Source organism: Crotalus tigris, unplaced genomic scaffold (assembly GCF_016545835.1).
Source record: "Crotalus tigris isolate CLP2741 ecotype Arizona unplaced genomic scaffold, ASM1654583v1 scf7180000017716.2861928, whole genome shotgun sequence".
Classification (NCBI taxonomy): domain Eukaryota; kingdom Metazoa; phylum Chordata; class Lepidosauria; order Squamata; family Viperidae; genus Crotalus; species Crotalus tigris.
In genome coordinates this window covers 2,447,534-2,463,187 of record NW_024096587.1, presented here as the reverse complement: position 1 = coordinate 2,463,187, position 15,654 = coordinate 2,447,534, and the positions used below count along the sequence as shown (strand labels likewise).

Below are 15,654 nucleotides of genomic sequence, written 5' to 3'. Positions count from 1 at the left end.
ACATGGCAGAGAAGCTGAAGTGTTTTATTCAGATTATGGCAAAGCTGTGAGCACGTGAAATCTAAGGAAAACATTTTTGCCAGTCTCTGAGTAAAAGACTTTGGCTGGGGGCCATGGGGCCAGCAGGCCTCTGGTAGTAGAAAAGGCCTGGGCAGGGCCTCCTGCTTCAGGACAGCTTCAGGGATTGGGGCAGCAGCAGCAGCCAATCAACAAAGAGCTTGCTTGCTTTGTCTCATCGGGCTGAACTGCAAGCTTCTCACTGATTGGATACTGCTGCTGCTCCAATCCTTGAAGCTGCTCATTCGAACTAGCCAATCAGCAGCAAGTAGAAGGCTGCTTGGAGCCCAACCTGAGCCCAACCTAAACCTGCAGGCCCTCGTGGAGAGAAATAGGCGGGGGGCATGTTGAAGCGTCTCTGCGGTCGGTCGTAAGGGCAAATGACCACTGTAGTGCTGCAACATGCGTAACTTCGGGATGGGGTTGTAAATACTTTTTTTGGGGGGAAGGGTGTCGTAATTTTGAACGGTCGCTAACTGAACTGTTGTAACTCAAGGAATAACCATACGTGTAAAGGAAAGATCTGACAATCAATCTTCTTTTGGACCTTCAAAACAGAGGACTGTAAAATACAATAAGGCGCATACTGAAGTAATGAAAGATGCTAGCTACTTTTTCTTGGATTCAGTTCAACCCCACCAATCTTTTAATTTCCCAATACACAGGAGTTGCAAGTTCTCTGGCTTTTTCTGCTCCGGACGACAGAACCTCCTCCAGGTAAGATTTCTCTTCTTTTAGTCTCTTGAACTCATTTCTAACTGGTGCAAGTTTTTCGATGACCGCTTCAGCCACCACAGCCTTATAATGGGCCGTATCGAGGCCAATACTCTGCTGTACCACTTCCTCTGTGCTAAGTCCTGCTGCAGCAGAGTGAATAGCCACAAGATTGGAGACTCCTAGGCGGTGTTCAGGATCATAGGTCACTTCAGAGGTAAAGTCTGTGACAGCCTTGCGAAATTTCAGTTTTATCTCCTCAGGACTATCAGTGATACCCACTGTGGCTAATTTATGGGAGTCTGATTTTGACATCTTCGATGTGGGATCTCTGAGAGACTTCACTTTTTTGGCTGGGGCTAGAATCAGAAGAAAATAGGAAATTACAACCTGTACATACTATAGGAAAAGAGCCATTTTAGTCTAGCATAGCTCCAAATCAGAAAGAGTCTGGTAGCATCTTTTAAGACTCACCAATTTTGATTTTAAGTCACAAACTTTTTTTTTTTACAAATTTTATTAAATGTACATTTTAAAAACAAAAATGGACATGATTCAACTTCCCTGCCTTCAACAGTGCTATTAGTATTACCTTATGTTACAGAAAGAAAAACAGAAACTTAAAATACATTCTATAACAGGACAGAGTATAACAAACTGTGCGTATAACATCTGTAAATTTTTTGATAAACCATCTTTCAATCATCAACATTGTATTTACATATCATTCAGTTGTGTTCTAATATAAGTACTAATAAGAAGTTCTTATAATGTCAACTAGTCAATCAATAATCATCTCAGCGATCCTCTTTATCTCTAACCAATCGTACAAATTTTTCCAAATTTCATAATACTCTGTTTCAGTTTTATTTTTCATCTCTAGAGTTAACCTGTCCATTTCAGCACAGGATAAAATTTTATTTATTATTTCTTCCTCAGTGGGGGTTTCCTTTCCTTTCCATTTTTGGGCGTATGCCAATCTTGCTGCGGTTAAAATATGCAATAGTAAGTAGAAAGATGCTTTGCTATCATTAATAATCCCTAATAAGAAGATTTCTGGTTTTAAATCAATTTTTTTGTAATCGTATTTCTTCTAGCCAATTTTTTATCTGATTCCAAAAATTTTGCGCCTTTGAACATTCCCACATGTGATAGTAAGTCCCTGGAAGCCTTCTACATTTCCAGCATGTTGGTGAGGTTTTTTTAAATCTATTTTTGCTAGCCTTGTAGGGGGAAGGTGCCATCTATAAAACATCTAAGTCACAAACTTTTGTGAGCTGCAACTCACTTCATCAGATGCAGAGTGGCTGGATGATCCTGAGATGCAGAGTACCAAGCTACTCTCTAGATCTGACAGGCAGCCTTTTATATAGCTTTTGTGGCCTTGCAAATATTTTTCCAGTTGGAATGATGACATATGTTTGTTTCAGACTGACAAAAAGATTCATTGTTGAATTTTCTTTTCTTTGATAGTTGCCCAATCCTCCTCCTCCCATCCAAAACATATTGATATTATTCAACCAGCAGCTCATTATGCTTTTTGCTATTCTTCTTACTCACTTAAAAGGGCTTTGGGTACTGGAAAGAACTCCCCATATTTCTTGTTGAAGTGGCGGGCTGTATCTTGAGTCAGCTCCAAGTGGAGGATTTGATCTTCTCCAACAGGAACATGTGTTGACCTTTCAAATGAAGAAGAAAACTATGTCATCTTATCTGCTTACTTCAAATTCCTTCAGAAAACTGAAGAATGAGTGCTAACAAGAACAATTAGATTTGCTGGTAGTTTACAGAAGCTGGAGCAGAAGGAAATTTTATTTTGTTCTCCTTCCAAACTTTCAGCAGTACTCTCCATAAGATCTGCTACAGAGAACCTCACATTTCGTAAGGTGGAGGGCAGGGGATCTGCTCCATGGATGGTTCCATTCTCTTGTGAGGAGGTGAATGCTCTCAATAATTCAGTTGTATCTTTTCTCTGACACATTATATTACAGGCATTCCATCTGCAAATAGGGAAATTATCATTCTTACTTGTAGAGAAGAATATCTGCCGCTTGAAGGACAGGATAGGTAAAGAGCCCAACTGTTCCTCCGCTGGTCTGACTGGCCTTCTTAAGCTAGTGGTAGAAAAATAACACAAACTTGATTAATCTCTTTATTATTTGATCTTGGATAAAATAGTCATAATTAGGCCAGGTTGTCCCCCCCCATAAATTAAGAAATTGCTTATTTATTTATAGATCAGAAGGTCATATACATCAAGGGTCTCCAGCCCCCAGTCTCTGGACTGGCACTGGTCCACAACATGCCAGCAAGCAGGCCACACAAACAAGCAAAGCTCCATCCTCGGGATACAGGCAGTATTCAAAACCATATCCTGTCTGGTCCACGGAAAAACCTTTTTCCATGGCACCGGTCCATGGTGCCCGTTGGGGACCTCTGATATACATGATTTATAAGAATACTGTCCAAAAGGGGCGTTGACTTACCTGAACGCCTTTTCTCAGCACGGAAATGGATAATCCACGCAGTGGGTTGAGACTGTATTCCTGGCCAATCAGATCAGTCAGCCAAAGTTGCCACGCCCTGTCCTGGACCATGATTCTCCAGTCTTGACTCGAGCGCAGCCATTGACTGACAGTAAGACGTTTTGGCTCCACTAAATATACCCTATTATCCTAGTCTATAAGGGTGGGTGTGGATTATCCATCTCAGTGCTGAGAAAAGGCGTTCAGGTAAGTCAACGCCCCTTCTCCAGCACTGGAGATGGATAATCCACGCAGTGGGACATACCAAAGCCTATTGTCCCTTGGGTTGGGGAATAGACTGGTCCCATGTGTAACTTTGGTCTAGAACCTGCTGGAGAACCCTCCTACCGAAGGAGGCCTCTGCAGAGGAGTACTTGTCGATTTTGTAATGGCGAATGAATGGAGAGGGCGAGGCCCAAGTGGCTGCCCTGCATACCTCTTCAATAGAAGCCTGCATGGCCCATGCTGCTGAGGTGGCAGCACTCCTTGTGGAGTGGGCCGTAATATGCTTGGGGACTTGCAAGGACTCCGCCTGGTATGCCCCAGTGATGCATGCCCTAATCCACCTACCGATGGTAGAGGACGAGACCTTCCGGCCCCTATTAGCGGGGTGGAAGGATATGAAAAGCGCTTCCGAGCGTCGGAATTCCGCTGTGCGCGAAATGTAATGTCTTAGTGCCCTTCGTACGTCCAAGGTGTGCCATTGTTGCTCCAGGGGATGAGCTGGGTTTGGACAGAAGTCTGGTAGGACTATTTCCTGTGATCTGTGAAAAAAGGAGTTGACCTTTGGAATGAATGAAGGGTCTATTCTTAGGACTACCTTGTCCCTGTGAAAATGACACAGGTCCTTCCTCGTTGAGAGAGAAGCTAACTCGGATATCCATCGAGCTGACGTGATAGCTACTAAGAATGCTACCTTATGGGTCAGGTAGCGAATGTCACATGTTTTGAGTGGTTCGAAGGGCGCTCTGGTAAGAGCTTGTAGTACTCGTGGTAGTTCCCACGATGGATACCTGTGCACGGTTGGCGGTCTGATGTTCGCAGCCCCCTTGAGGAAGGATCGTATTAAGGGATGCTTGCCCAAGGATTCACCGGGGCTGGCAGAAAGTATAGTTGAGAGGGCGGCGATTTGCCTGCGCAGCGTGTTTGGCGAGAGGTCCCTCTCTAGGCCATCTAGTAAAAATTCTAGGATCTTGGGAACTGTGATCCCTTCGAGTAACAATTCCTGTTTAGAGCACCATGATTGGAAGCTTCTCCATGTGGCCTCGTAGATACGGTTCGTGGAGGGGCGCCTTGATGCCTGTATGACCCTAATTACACCCTGTGAGCAAGCCCCCTTGGCTAAAATTGACCATTCAAGAGCCAGACGGCTAGTTGTAGCCATTGTGGCTCTGGGTGGAAGATCTCCCCCTACTTGAGGGAGATCCTCTCCGGAGGAATCCGCCATGGATTTGTGTGGGAGAGACTCCTCAAGTCTGCGAACCAAGGTCTCCTTGGCCAATAAGGGGCCACAAGGATTACCTCGGCCCTTTCCCGCAGAATCTTGCGTACTACCGCCGGAAGGAGAGGTAAGGGTGGAAACGCGTACAGGAGTCCCCTTGGCCATGGGCTCCGTAACGCGTCCGTCTGCTCTGCTCCCCTGGATGGGAATCGGGAGAAGAAGCGAGTTAGGTGGGCATTGGAAGGAGAGGCGAAAAGGTCCACCTGGGGAAGCCCGAAGCGGTGACAGATCTCCCTGAAGATCCTCGGGTGTAGTTGCCACTCCGAGTGATCTATTGTTGATCTGCTCAACAGATCTGCTTGGATGTTTGCCTCCCCCGATATGTGGTCGGCCTTTATGGAGGCCAGATTTTGTTCCGCCCAGGCCCCCAGTAGGAGGGCCTCGGCCGAGAGCGAGCGAGAGTGTGTGCCCCCCTGACGGTTTATGTGGGCCTTGGCTGTCACGTTGTCCGTCAGGACCAGTACGTGCCTGCCTTTTATGCTGCTGTGAAAATGCCTTAACGCTAGGTGAATAGCCCGTAGTTCGAGCCAGTTTATGTTGTGTCGGAGATCCACCGCTGACCAGCGGCCCTGTGTCCACTTGGTCCCCAAGTGGCCTCCCCAGCCGAATAAGCTCGCATCTGTTGTGACTACTACTCTGTCTGGTTCCCTGAAGGGGGACCCCCTGAGGAGAGCTGGAGATAGCCACCACCTGAGGGAGTGTCGTACTCTCAGAGGTATGCCTACCCTCTTCCGGGATGCACTGATTTGCTGTCTCTGAAACGGGAGCATGAACCACTGCAGTTCTCTTGAGTGCAGCCTTGCCCAAGGAACTATTGCTATGGTCGATATCATCTTCCCTAGCAGCTGGGAGAGGCAGACCAGCGTCACTGACTGACCGCGGCTTACCTGTTTTACGGCTTTCTTTATGCTGCTGAGGCGTTCCCATGATAGGTACACCTTGCACTCCTTTGTGTCTATGACCGCTCCCAGATGGAGTATTCTTGTAGTTGGGGTTAGATGGCTCTTTGGAAAGTTCACCGAGAAGCCGTGGTCCTGCAGCAGTTTTATCACTAACTTTAGGTCCGCCCGAGACTGCTGGGCGGACGATGACTGGATTAGAATATCGTCCAGGTAGCACTGGACTCTGACTGGTACGTTTCTTAGGTGTGCTGCCAGAACCGCCAGAATCTTGGTGAACACCCTGGGCGCTGATGACAGGCCGAATGGAAGTGCCCTGTATTGAAAATGGTGCCCCCTGTAGGCAAACCGTAGAAAGCGGCGGTGAGCCAGAGAGATAGGGATGTGCAAGTATGCCTCCGTGAGGTCGATCGATGCCAGAAAATCCCCTTTCCTTACGCTTCCAAGGATGGAGCGTAGTGTCTGCATTTTGAATTTGCGGTATTTTATGTAGAAATTTAGCCTTTTTAAATCCAGAACGGCTCTCCAACCCCCCGAGGGTTTTGGGACCACGAAGAGGATAGAATAAAACCCCTGGTCTCTCGGTTCATAGGCACCGCCTGCCAGTTCTTTAGCCAGAGGATGCGCCTGCTCGGGTTGTTTGCCGCCATTGCCTTGGCTGAAAACCTGGTTCCTAAAAGTGTCGCGTCCGACGCATATTCCGTGGCCGCTACCATTTTGCTGAGTTCCTGGTGAGTGCGTATATCCTCCATGGGAACCCGGCCCTGTAACTCACGGAGCCAACAAAGTGTGGCTCTGGTGAAAAAGGATGCGGAGGTAGTCGCCCTGGTAGCCCAAGCTATTGCCTGGTGCGTTCTCCTGTAGTTGGACTCACTCTTTCGGTCCTCGGCTTTAAGAGCCTCAGCAAAATCTCCTGATATGGCCGTGTCCGATATCAGGGGACCTATGGGTTCGTCCACCACCGGCACCTCCAATGTTCCCTCTAGCTCCCTTGCTACGTTAAATAGCTTCCTCTCCGCATTGCTAGGAAGCCGTAGGGAGGTTGGCGCTGCCCACTGTTTCCTTATTGTGTTTAGGAACACGGTCGGGCATGGTACGCGGTGTTGAGTGGTTACCTTTTCGGCGAACGTCGGCTCAGCCTCCGTGTCAACTGTGACAGGCTCCGCTGGTGTCCCATGCCCCAGATGGGCTGTGGCCTCAGCCTTGCGCAGAATGGTAACAAAAAGAGAAGGGTTAAACAGGCCGCTGAAGGACAGCCCTTGAGGTGACGGCCCTCCTCTTCCTCAGACATTTGAATCCCTTGTGACGTACCTGGCTGGTCCAGGTAATCTTCCTCGGAGACCGACGAGTCTGAGAAGGAGGAGAGGTCCTGATGGTCCTCCGTTTCCTCCCGATGCCTCGTTCTAAGTCCTAGAGGCTTGGCTTTGGAAGTTTGAGCCCTGGCCTCAAATGCACGGTCCACTGCCTGCGCTATTAGGGAAGCTAGCAGATCCCCCGTCAATGCAGGAGGAGTAACCATTGCCTGCGACCCTGCAGGTGCTGTGGTTAGCATGGTCCTCGGGGTTTCCTGTAACCTCCGTGGGGAGGTGGATCGGGAGAGTGATGAGAATTCGCCTATCCCACCCTCTGTTTGGGACTGTGATGAGTTCCCTAATGACCAAATGGCCCGTGGGGATGAAGGGAGACCCAGCGGTAGATCAGGACCTATTCCCCCATTCTGCCTATTTTCAATTCTGGCCCTTTTCTGGGCTCTGTCGAACTCTTTTTCTAGGGCTTGGTGTCTTCTGATTGCCTGTTTGTCAGCCTTCTTTGATGACTTCCTTGCAGCCTTTCTAGGGGCTGCAGAGGATTCCGAATCCTCTGAAGCAGGTGCTCCAGAGGATGAAGGCGGGGCTCCAGTGGAGGGAATGATTGCTTCCTCCATTCTCCACTAACGCCGGGCCGCGATAGGGGGGGACCCAGGTAGTAGGAGAGCTCCAACTTTGAGTAAGGACAGGCGCACTACTGGGGGCGTCTGGAACTCAGGAGCAGACTCTGCAAAATTGTCAGAGTTAGTCACTGTGCACGGATAAGAACAGGCTCGCTAATGGGAATGCCTGGAACCCGGCTTGACTATAGTGGGTAAGGACAGGCACGCGACTGGGGATGCCTGGAACCCACCACTAAATCCAGAAGCGTACGGGCCACTAATGGGGGACCCGAAGTCCGGAAGGAGCCAAAGGCAACTAAACACAGTTAGCTATGAAAGGTTCTTATTTACTTTAGATTGAAGACACCAAGTCCTGGAACCCGCAGCTATGTGTCTGATTTGAATGTCTCTGAATGAATAATAGATGCTTTAGTACCCCAGTACTGCTTGCCTATTAATTCACTCCAGCGGCTGAACCTATGCTTCACATGGAGCCTTAGATCCCGTTTGGACAAAAATATGGCCACCGCTGCCAGGAGACTACTGCGCATGTGTTAAAAGGAGCAGGAGATTATTGCGCCTGTGCTAAAAAGGCTGCCTGTGCCACGTGCGGTTGTAACAAAGAGCCACGCGTGCTCCCAGCTGTGCAGACAATGGCGCCTCGTTTAAAAATCCTGAGCAGCCTGGTGAGTGAAAGAGACTGCTCCTTCGCACGCCAGCTGTTTCCCTTAATCAATCTCCCTCCCAGCATGCGTCCCCTTTGTCCTCCGCTCCCCTCGCTAATTGCCTGCCTTTCTGTCTTTCTTTCTTTTTAACGCGAGGGGTTGCACGAACCTCCCCGTTTGTTTAAGGCGGCCGCCGGCTGCTGGAAGGTGGTTGGGGTTTGGGTTAGGGAAGGGAGTTAGGGATTTCCCCCTTTTAAGTGGGAGTGGTTTCCCCTGTAGGGAATCTGACTTCCTGAGTCTTACAATTTAGCCAGGAAATTTTTGAGTAATCAATTAAATTGAATTAAATTATCTCTAATTAACTTTTAAACTAAGCAATTTCAGCTACTAGAAGAAATGCCCCCCAATGGAAAGGAACTATACCTGCCCAGGAGCCAAAGTTGTAGGTCTTTCTGTGTGGCCAGATCAGTCAAGACTGGAGAATCATGGTCCAGGACAGGGCGTGGCAACTTTGGCTGACTGATCTGATTGGCCAGGAATACAGTCTCAACCCACTGCGTGGATTATCTATCTCCAGTGCTGAAGAATCAGAAGATCATTCAAACAAATTCTTTAAAGTAAAGGAGCAACCTACAAAACGTACAATAAAAAGAATCTGGCACATAAAGGATTTGAATATTCAGTGATCTCTGCCCCATGATCAAGGATTCCCATTTCTTCTTTATGTTTATGCACAGGCAGAAGAATGGGTTAATGCAGTGAAGAATAGGCTATTGAGACGATGGAGGAGGACCTTCCTAGACAGGTCACCTTTGTCTTCTCAAAGGCCTTACCTTCCACTGGGGAAAATGTTCCAGACGTGGGATGCCTATCAAACACCCTAAGATCCAGCTAAGTTGAGTATGTTCAGGCACCTGAAACAAATGATATACAAAAATAAGTACATTGTATTTTTATAAAATCTCAGCACCAGTTGGAAATAACCTTCCAAATAAGGGCAAGGGTTTTATATATTTTTCATGTATTGGGTTATTTTAGCTCCCAAAAATATATTCTATGCTAAACTTGCTGGTAATTATAACTTGCCTTACTTGTATATCACATCAAAAATAGTAAAAGTAATATTTGACTTTAAACCATTCATTTAGCATCCATTCAAAGTTACAATGGCACTGAAAAACTGACTTACAACCGGTACTCATACTTATGACTTTTACAGCATTCCCATGGTCCCATGATCAAAATTCAGGCCCCTGGCAACCAGCAAAGTCAGTAAGGAAAACTGGATTCGTTTAATGGCCATGTGATTCACTTAATAACTCTGGCAAAAAAATTAGACATGATTGCCTTACTTAGCAATGGAAATTGTGGTTTTATCCAACCATAATCATTAAGTCAAGGACTATCTGTAAAGAGATACATAGGAGAAAATTAACATACAGAAGAAGAGTGCTAATAAATGCCTCAAAGTCATAGCATTTTCTTATCTATGGAATCTGAATCTGGCCAACACTGCCCAGCAAGTCTATTCAATTTCGTAAATCTTTAAACTTAAGTTTTACCACCCGCAGAATCATAGGATATCAAGTCCAACTTCCTTCTCAGTGCAGAAATCCAACATAAAACATTCTAAACAAAAAGCTGTCTAGTTTTACCAGAATACATCTATTAAACACGAGTCTACCAGTCAGGGTAACTAGTTCCTTTGTCAAACTGTTGTTACTTTTAAGCTCTTAAAGCATATGATTTTTAAACCTGCTATACATACAAATGCCATACCATTCAGATCACACTTGACTAATTTGCTAATTATCATGCCAAATGCTCTGCTGATTTAATTCATTGGTCTCTGTTTCCTCTTACAAATTTGATAATTCCTTGGGGAACTTTATATTGGTCCCTAGAGAGAAGACTATCTTTCTCACCAGAATTTTCTTCCCATGGATGGAAACAGCAATTTTATGGACAAGAAGTAGCTACACTGAGGTGGGGGGGGTGGGGGTGGGAAGGAGGAAAGGAATAGAACAAAGTTAGTTTGGATCAGATATATTGTAGGAGTAAGATAGCGATAACGTTTCTGGTAATGAAAAGAAAAGAAAAAAAAATCTCTTGAATCAAGTTTGTCTCTTGGTCAAACATATCCAAGACCTATCCAAGTAGAAGTTTTGGATAGCAATAAAAAAATGGTTTGCTTCCAAGATGTTTTTGACTTTCTAGTCTAACCTACAACCGTGTGGTTGTAAGTGTTTGATAAAGGTATTTGTGAAAAAGGTTTTAGATCAATTAATTTCAAAATGAATATGAGTCTGCAATATTAATATGGGTGCAAAAAGTTAAACGCCATTTTAGTGACACCAACAGAAGTAATCATTCTACTTTAAGAAAGATGTAGGGAAATTAGAAGGGGCGTTGGTCTTACCTGAACGCCTTTTCTCAGTACGGAGATGGATAATCCACGGATGGGTTTTCTCTGTCTGCCTGCTCTTGAGACCAAGTAGCCAAAGCTTGACACGCCCCCACTTCCTGTGGAGTCCATTCTTAACGAGGGCGAATTGGCTGATGATTGACGAGGTATTGGCTCTCAGCTCCCTACTAGCGGCCTGCTGGCCTTGGGGTGGGTGTGGATTATCCATCTCCGTACTGAGAAAAGGCGTTCAGGTAAGACCAACGCCCCTTCTCCAGTACAGGAGATGGATAATCCACGGATGGGACGTACCAAAGCCTCACTGTCCCAAGGGGTGGGAAACAGATAAGGCCGGTAGATTGATCTCTGAGACAACTTGCTGGAGGACCCTCCTACCAAAGGAGGCATCCGCCGATGCAAAGCGGTCTATCTTGTAGTGTCGTATAAACGGGGAAGGCGAGGACCATGTCGCGGCCCTGCAAACTTCCTCGATTGACGCCTGGGTAGCCCATGCCGCCGAAGTTGCAGCGCTTCGGGTGGAATGGGCTGTGAGATGACTTGGGGGCGGCAGGGATGATACATTGTAAGCTTCTGCGATACAGCTTCGGATCCACCTTCCAATGGTGCCCGCGGAAACTTTCCGCCCCAAGGTGCCCGCTTGGAAGGACACAAATAGGGCCTCCGATTTGCGGAAGGGTTCTGTACGCTTTATATAACGCCGCAAGGCTCTGCGGACGTCCAATGTATGCCACTGCCGCTCCCGGTCATGTGTTGGATTTGGACAGAAGTTTGGGAGAATTACTTCCTGTGTCCTGTGAAAGAGTGAATTCACCTTCGGTATGAAGGCAGGATCTAACCTAAGGACCACCCTGTCCTTGTGGAAAATGCATAGGTCGTTTCTGACTGACAGTGCGGCCAGTTCCGAAATTCGTCTGGCCGATGTGATGGCAATCAGGAACGCCACCTTTAGCGACAGGTGTCGCAAGGAAACGGTCGCCAATGGTTCAAATGGTGACCGAGTGAGTGCGTGAAGGACTCGCGGTAGTTCCCAGGACGGGTACCTGTGAATTACTGGAGGTCTGGTGTTATAGGCGCCCTTGATAAAGGCGCGGATCCTGGGGTGGTGAGCTAAGGGAACCGAATCCGTGCAGGTGACGAGGGTGGACAAGGCCGCCACTTGCCTGCGGATGGTCGCGGGGGCGAGGCCTCTGTCTAGTCCCTCCAAGAGGTAATCTACTATCTGAGGGATGTAGAGTTTGTGTAAGTCAAACTGCCGTTCCCTGCACCAAAGGCAAAAATTTTTCCAAGTGGAGTCATAAATGCGGTTTGTTGCCGGACGGCGTGAAGCTTGAATTATGGTAATGGCCCCGGGAGAGAATAGTTCCTGTGCCATTATCTGGCGCTCAAGTGCCAGGCGGTCAGTTGTAACCATTGGGGTTCCGGGTGACTGATGGTTCCCTGGTGTAGGGACACTTGATGAGGGGGAATGTTCCATGGGGGCGACTGAGACAGGTTCATCAGGTCGGCGAACCACGGTCTCTGTGGCCAATATGGTGCTACTAGGATCACTTCTGCCCGCTCCTGAATCAGCTTTCGGATGACCGCCGGTATGAGTGGTAGTGGGGGAAAGGCATAAAGCAGACCCTGAGGCCACTGAGTTCTCAGAGCGTCCGTCCCCTCTGCTCGCGGGTTGAAGTAACGAGAGTAAAATCTGGGGAGCTGGGCATTGTCTGATGATGCGAACAGATCGAGGATCGGGTACCCGAACTTGCGGGAGATGTCTAGGAACAAGTTCGGGTGTAGCCCCCACTCCGAAGGGTCCACTGTGGTGCGGCTTAGGAAGTCCGCTTGCTGGTTGTTGACCCCCGATATGTGTTCCGCTTTTAGTGACTTCAGATTGGGCTCTACCCAGCTGAATAGGAGTCGTGACTCTGTCATCAGGGTTTTTGATCTGGTCCCCCCCTGCCGATTGATGTGCGCCTTGGCTGCTACGTTGTCTGTTAGGACTAGAACGTGGTGGCCTCTGATTCTGTCTTTGAATTGTTGCAAGGCTAGGTGGATAGCCCTGAGTTCTAGCCAGTTGATGTTGTTTCTCAGATCCGTGGCGGACCAACGTCCCTGTACAAACCGGGAGTCCAGATGGGCTCCCCAACCATACAGACTGGCGTCTGTAGTGATGGTAACTCTGACTGGTTCCTTGAAGGGTGACCCCTTGGTCACGGCCCGAGAGCACCACCAGCGTAGCGCCCTGCGGATTTGTGCCGTGACCCTGACTAGGTGGTTGGATGCGCTGGTGTTCTGCCGTTGGTACGGGAGCAGAAACCACTGTAGTTCCCGTAGGTGGAGCCTGGCCCAGGGTACAATGGCTATGGCCGATACCATCTTGCCCAATAATTGGGAAAGTGTTAGTATCGGAACTGAACGTTGCCTGTGAACCCAGCGAGCCAGTTCCCTGATGCCGGCCACCCGGTCTTGGGAGAGATAGACCATACAGTTGGTTGTGTCTATCATGGCCCCCAGATGCAGCAGCCTGGACGAGGGAACTGTCTGGCTCTTCTGAAAGTTTACTGAGAATCCGTGTAATTGGAGGACGCGAATGACGGTCCTTACGTCCGCCTGAGCTGTCTGTAGGGATGTTGCTTGGATTAGTATGTCGTCTAGGTAACATTGGACGCGTATTGGGATTTTTCTCAGTTTGGCGGCTACCGCTGCTAGTATCTTGGTAAATACCCTGGGTGCCGAAGATAGACCGAAGGGGAGAGCTCTGTATTGGAAGTGTTTTCCCCCGTAACAGAAACGTAGGAACCGGCGGTGGTTTGGGTGGATGGGGATGTGAAGGTAGGCTTCCGTGAGGTCTATCGATGCCAGGAAGTCTCCTTCTCTGATGCTTCCCAGGATGGACTGAAGGGATTGCATCTTGAATTTTTTGTATGTGATGTAGCGGTTGAGGTTTTTTAGGTCCAGGATTGCCCTCCATCCTCCTGAAGTCTTTGGAACCACGAAGAGGATGGAGTAAAATCCTCTGCCTCTGTATTCCGCTGGGACCGGTTCTATTGCTTGAATGTCCAACAGGTGTTGGATGGCCTCCTGCATGAGTTTGCGTTTGGTGGGGTTCCTGGAGACCGAGCAGTTGATGAGTCGGTCTGGGGGTGTGACCAGGAACTCCAGGGACAGCCCGGACTGGATGGTTTGTAGTACCCAGTTGTCCGTGGAGGTCTGCTCCCACTGGTGGAAGAAGTGAGCTAGTCTTCCTCCAATGGGTAGGTCTATGTAGGAGTCATTTTGTCTTCCGGTACGGACGACCCGTTCCACGAAAGGGTCGTCTCGACTGGTTTTGTTGTCTGGGCTGGAACCCCGGTCTGTCGTAGGGGCGGCCGTACGGTTTGTTCTGCCTGGGAGTGAATGGCTTGGGTGCCTGACTGATAGGCGTGGTTGTCGGTTGACGAAAGGACTGCCTACGAAAGTAAGGTGTGGTACGTTTGTCTGACCTTTTGTTCAAGTGTGCCATGACCTTCCGCTTGTCTTTGTTCTCTACAAGATAGGGGTCCAAGGCCTCCCCAAACAGACCGTTGCTTGAGTAAGGGGCGGTCGCTAGCCGCCACTTAGCCTTGGTGTCAGCTTGCCAGTGTTTTAGCCATAGCATTCTCCTGGCAATTATGTTGGATGCTATGGATCTGGATGAAAAAATGGCCGATTGGAACGTTGCGTCTGCAGCGTATTCCGTGGCTGCTACCATCTTAGCCAGGTCCTGGTGTGTTCGTATGTCCTCCATAGGAACTATGGTTTGTAGTTGTTGCAACCAGATGAGGGTGGCCCGGACAAAAAAGGAGGCCGAGGTGGCTGCTTTGATGGCCCATGCCGCTGTCTGGTGGGTTTTGCGAAAGGCTTGTTCCCACTTTTTGTCATCTGCCTTAAGGGCCTCCACTAGGTCCCCAGCCATGGCTGTCTGGGAGACCAAGGGGGTCCAGGCTTCATCTACTTTAGGAATTTCTAAGGCCTCATTGAGGTCTGTGGCAGTGCTGTATAATTTTTTGTCCGTACCACTCACTGATGGGAAGGAAGCGGGAGAGTCCCATGGCTTCTTGATCCCTTTCAGGAAAATGGCGGGGCAAGGTATATGGTGTTGCGTTGTCACCTTTTCTACGAATACGGGTCTGGATGTGGTGGCCGGTGTCGCTTGCGGCTGAGAAAACTGATCCGTCCCCATGTCCGCAATGGCTGTGGCCTTGCGTAGTATCGTGAGGAAGCGGTTGGGATTAAATAATCCCCCTGAGGGGGGCTCAGGGGGAAGTTCCTCATCCTCTGACATAGAGATCCCAGGTTGATCCTCCTCTTGTGGTGAAGAATAACCACTCATGGAGGACTGGGCCGGGGAGACGGGTTCCTGAATGCCTGAGGACTCTGAGGGGAGTTCCGAGTGTGGCATGGCTGAGATGGAGGGCCCCTGGTCGTGGTGGGCGGAGCGCTGTGCTAGGGCTCGGTCCACCACTTTGGTTAATAGGGCCTCTAGCCGTCCATCTGCCCAGATGTCCCCTATGTCATTACCTTTGGGTGTGGTGACCGCAGGTGGAGAGTTGGACTCAGTGGTTGTGCCTGCCGCCGTGGTTGTTTGTTGGGCTGATGTAGATGGCGGATCCAGTGGTTGCGGTGTTCCTGGAATGGACCACGCGCTCTGGGTTGATGTGGATGGACCCAATGGTAATTCCATCTCGGTGGCCGCTATTTGAACCAATTCCAATTGGGCCTGCCTCTGCGCTCTGGAGAACTCCTTCTCCAGGGCCTGGTGCCTACGGCTGGCTTGCTTTTCCGCCAACTTGGAGGGCCTCTTGAGCGAGTGTTTTGTCTTCGCTTTGCACTTGCCTGCCGCCTTCTGGTCAGAAGGTGTGTTGCAGCCGTAATTGGGAGGTGGAGGGGTCGTGCTCATGGATTGAGGCAACGAGGGTCCCTCCATTCCGCTTGAGCAGTCCCAGAAAAACTGAG

At 48.8% G+C, this 15,654-nt stretch overlaps 1 protein-coding gene across 1 annotated transcript in view; it reads right to left on the bottom strand.

Moving 5' to 3' along the window:
* Nucleotides 1-570: 570 nt before the first annotated feature.
* WARS2 (tryptophanyl tRNA synthetase 2, mitochondrial) overlaps nt 571-15,654 on the bottom strand; it is a 40,191-nt gene continuing 25,107 nt past the window's right edge. Inside the window, exons 3-6 of the mRNA XM_039338809.1 lie at nt 9,104-9,184; nt 2,800-2,885; nt 2,332-2,450; nt 571-1,130 (exon numbers count right to left, since the gene is read on the bottom strand). Of these exons, the coding sequence (XP_039194743.1) occupies nt 682-1,130; nt 2,332-2,450; nt 2,800-2,885; nt 9,104-9,184 (735 nt within the window). The 3' untranslated portion in view covers nt 571-681. The remainder of the gene's footprint in view (nt 1,131-2,331; nt 2,451-2,799; nt 2,886-9,103; nt 9,185-15,654) is intronic.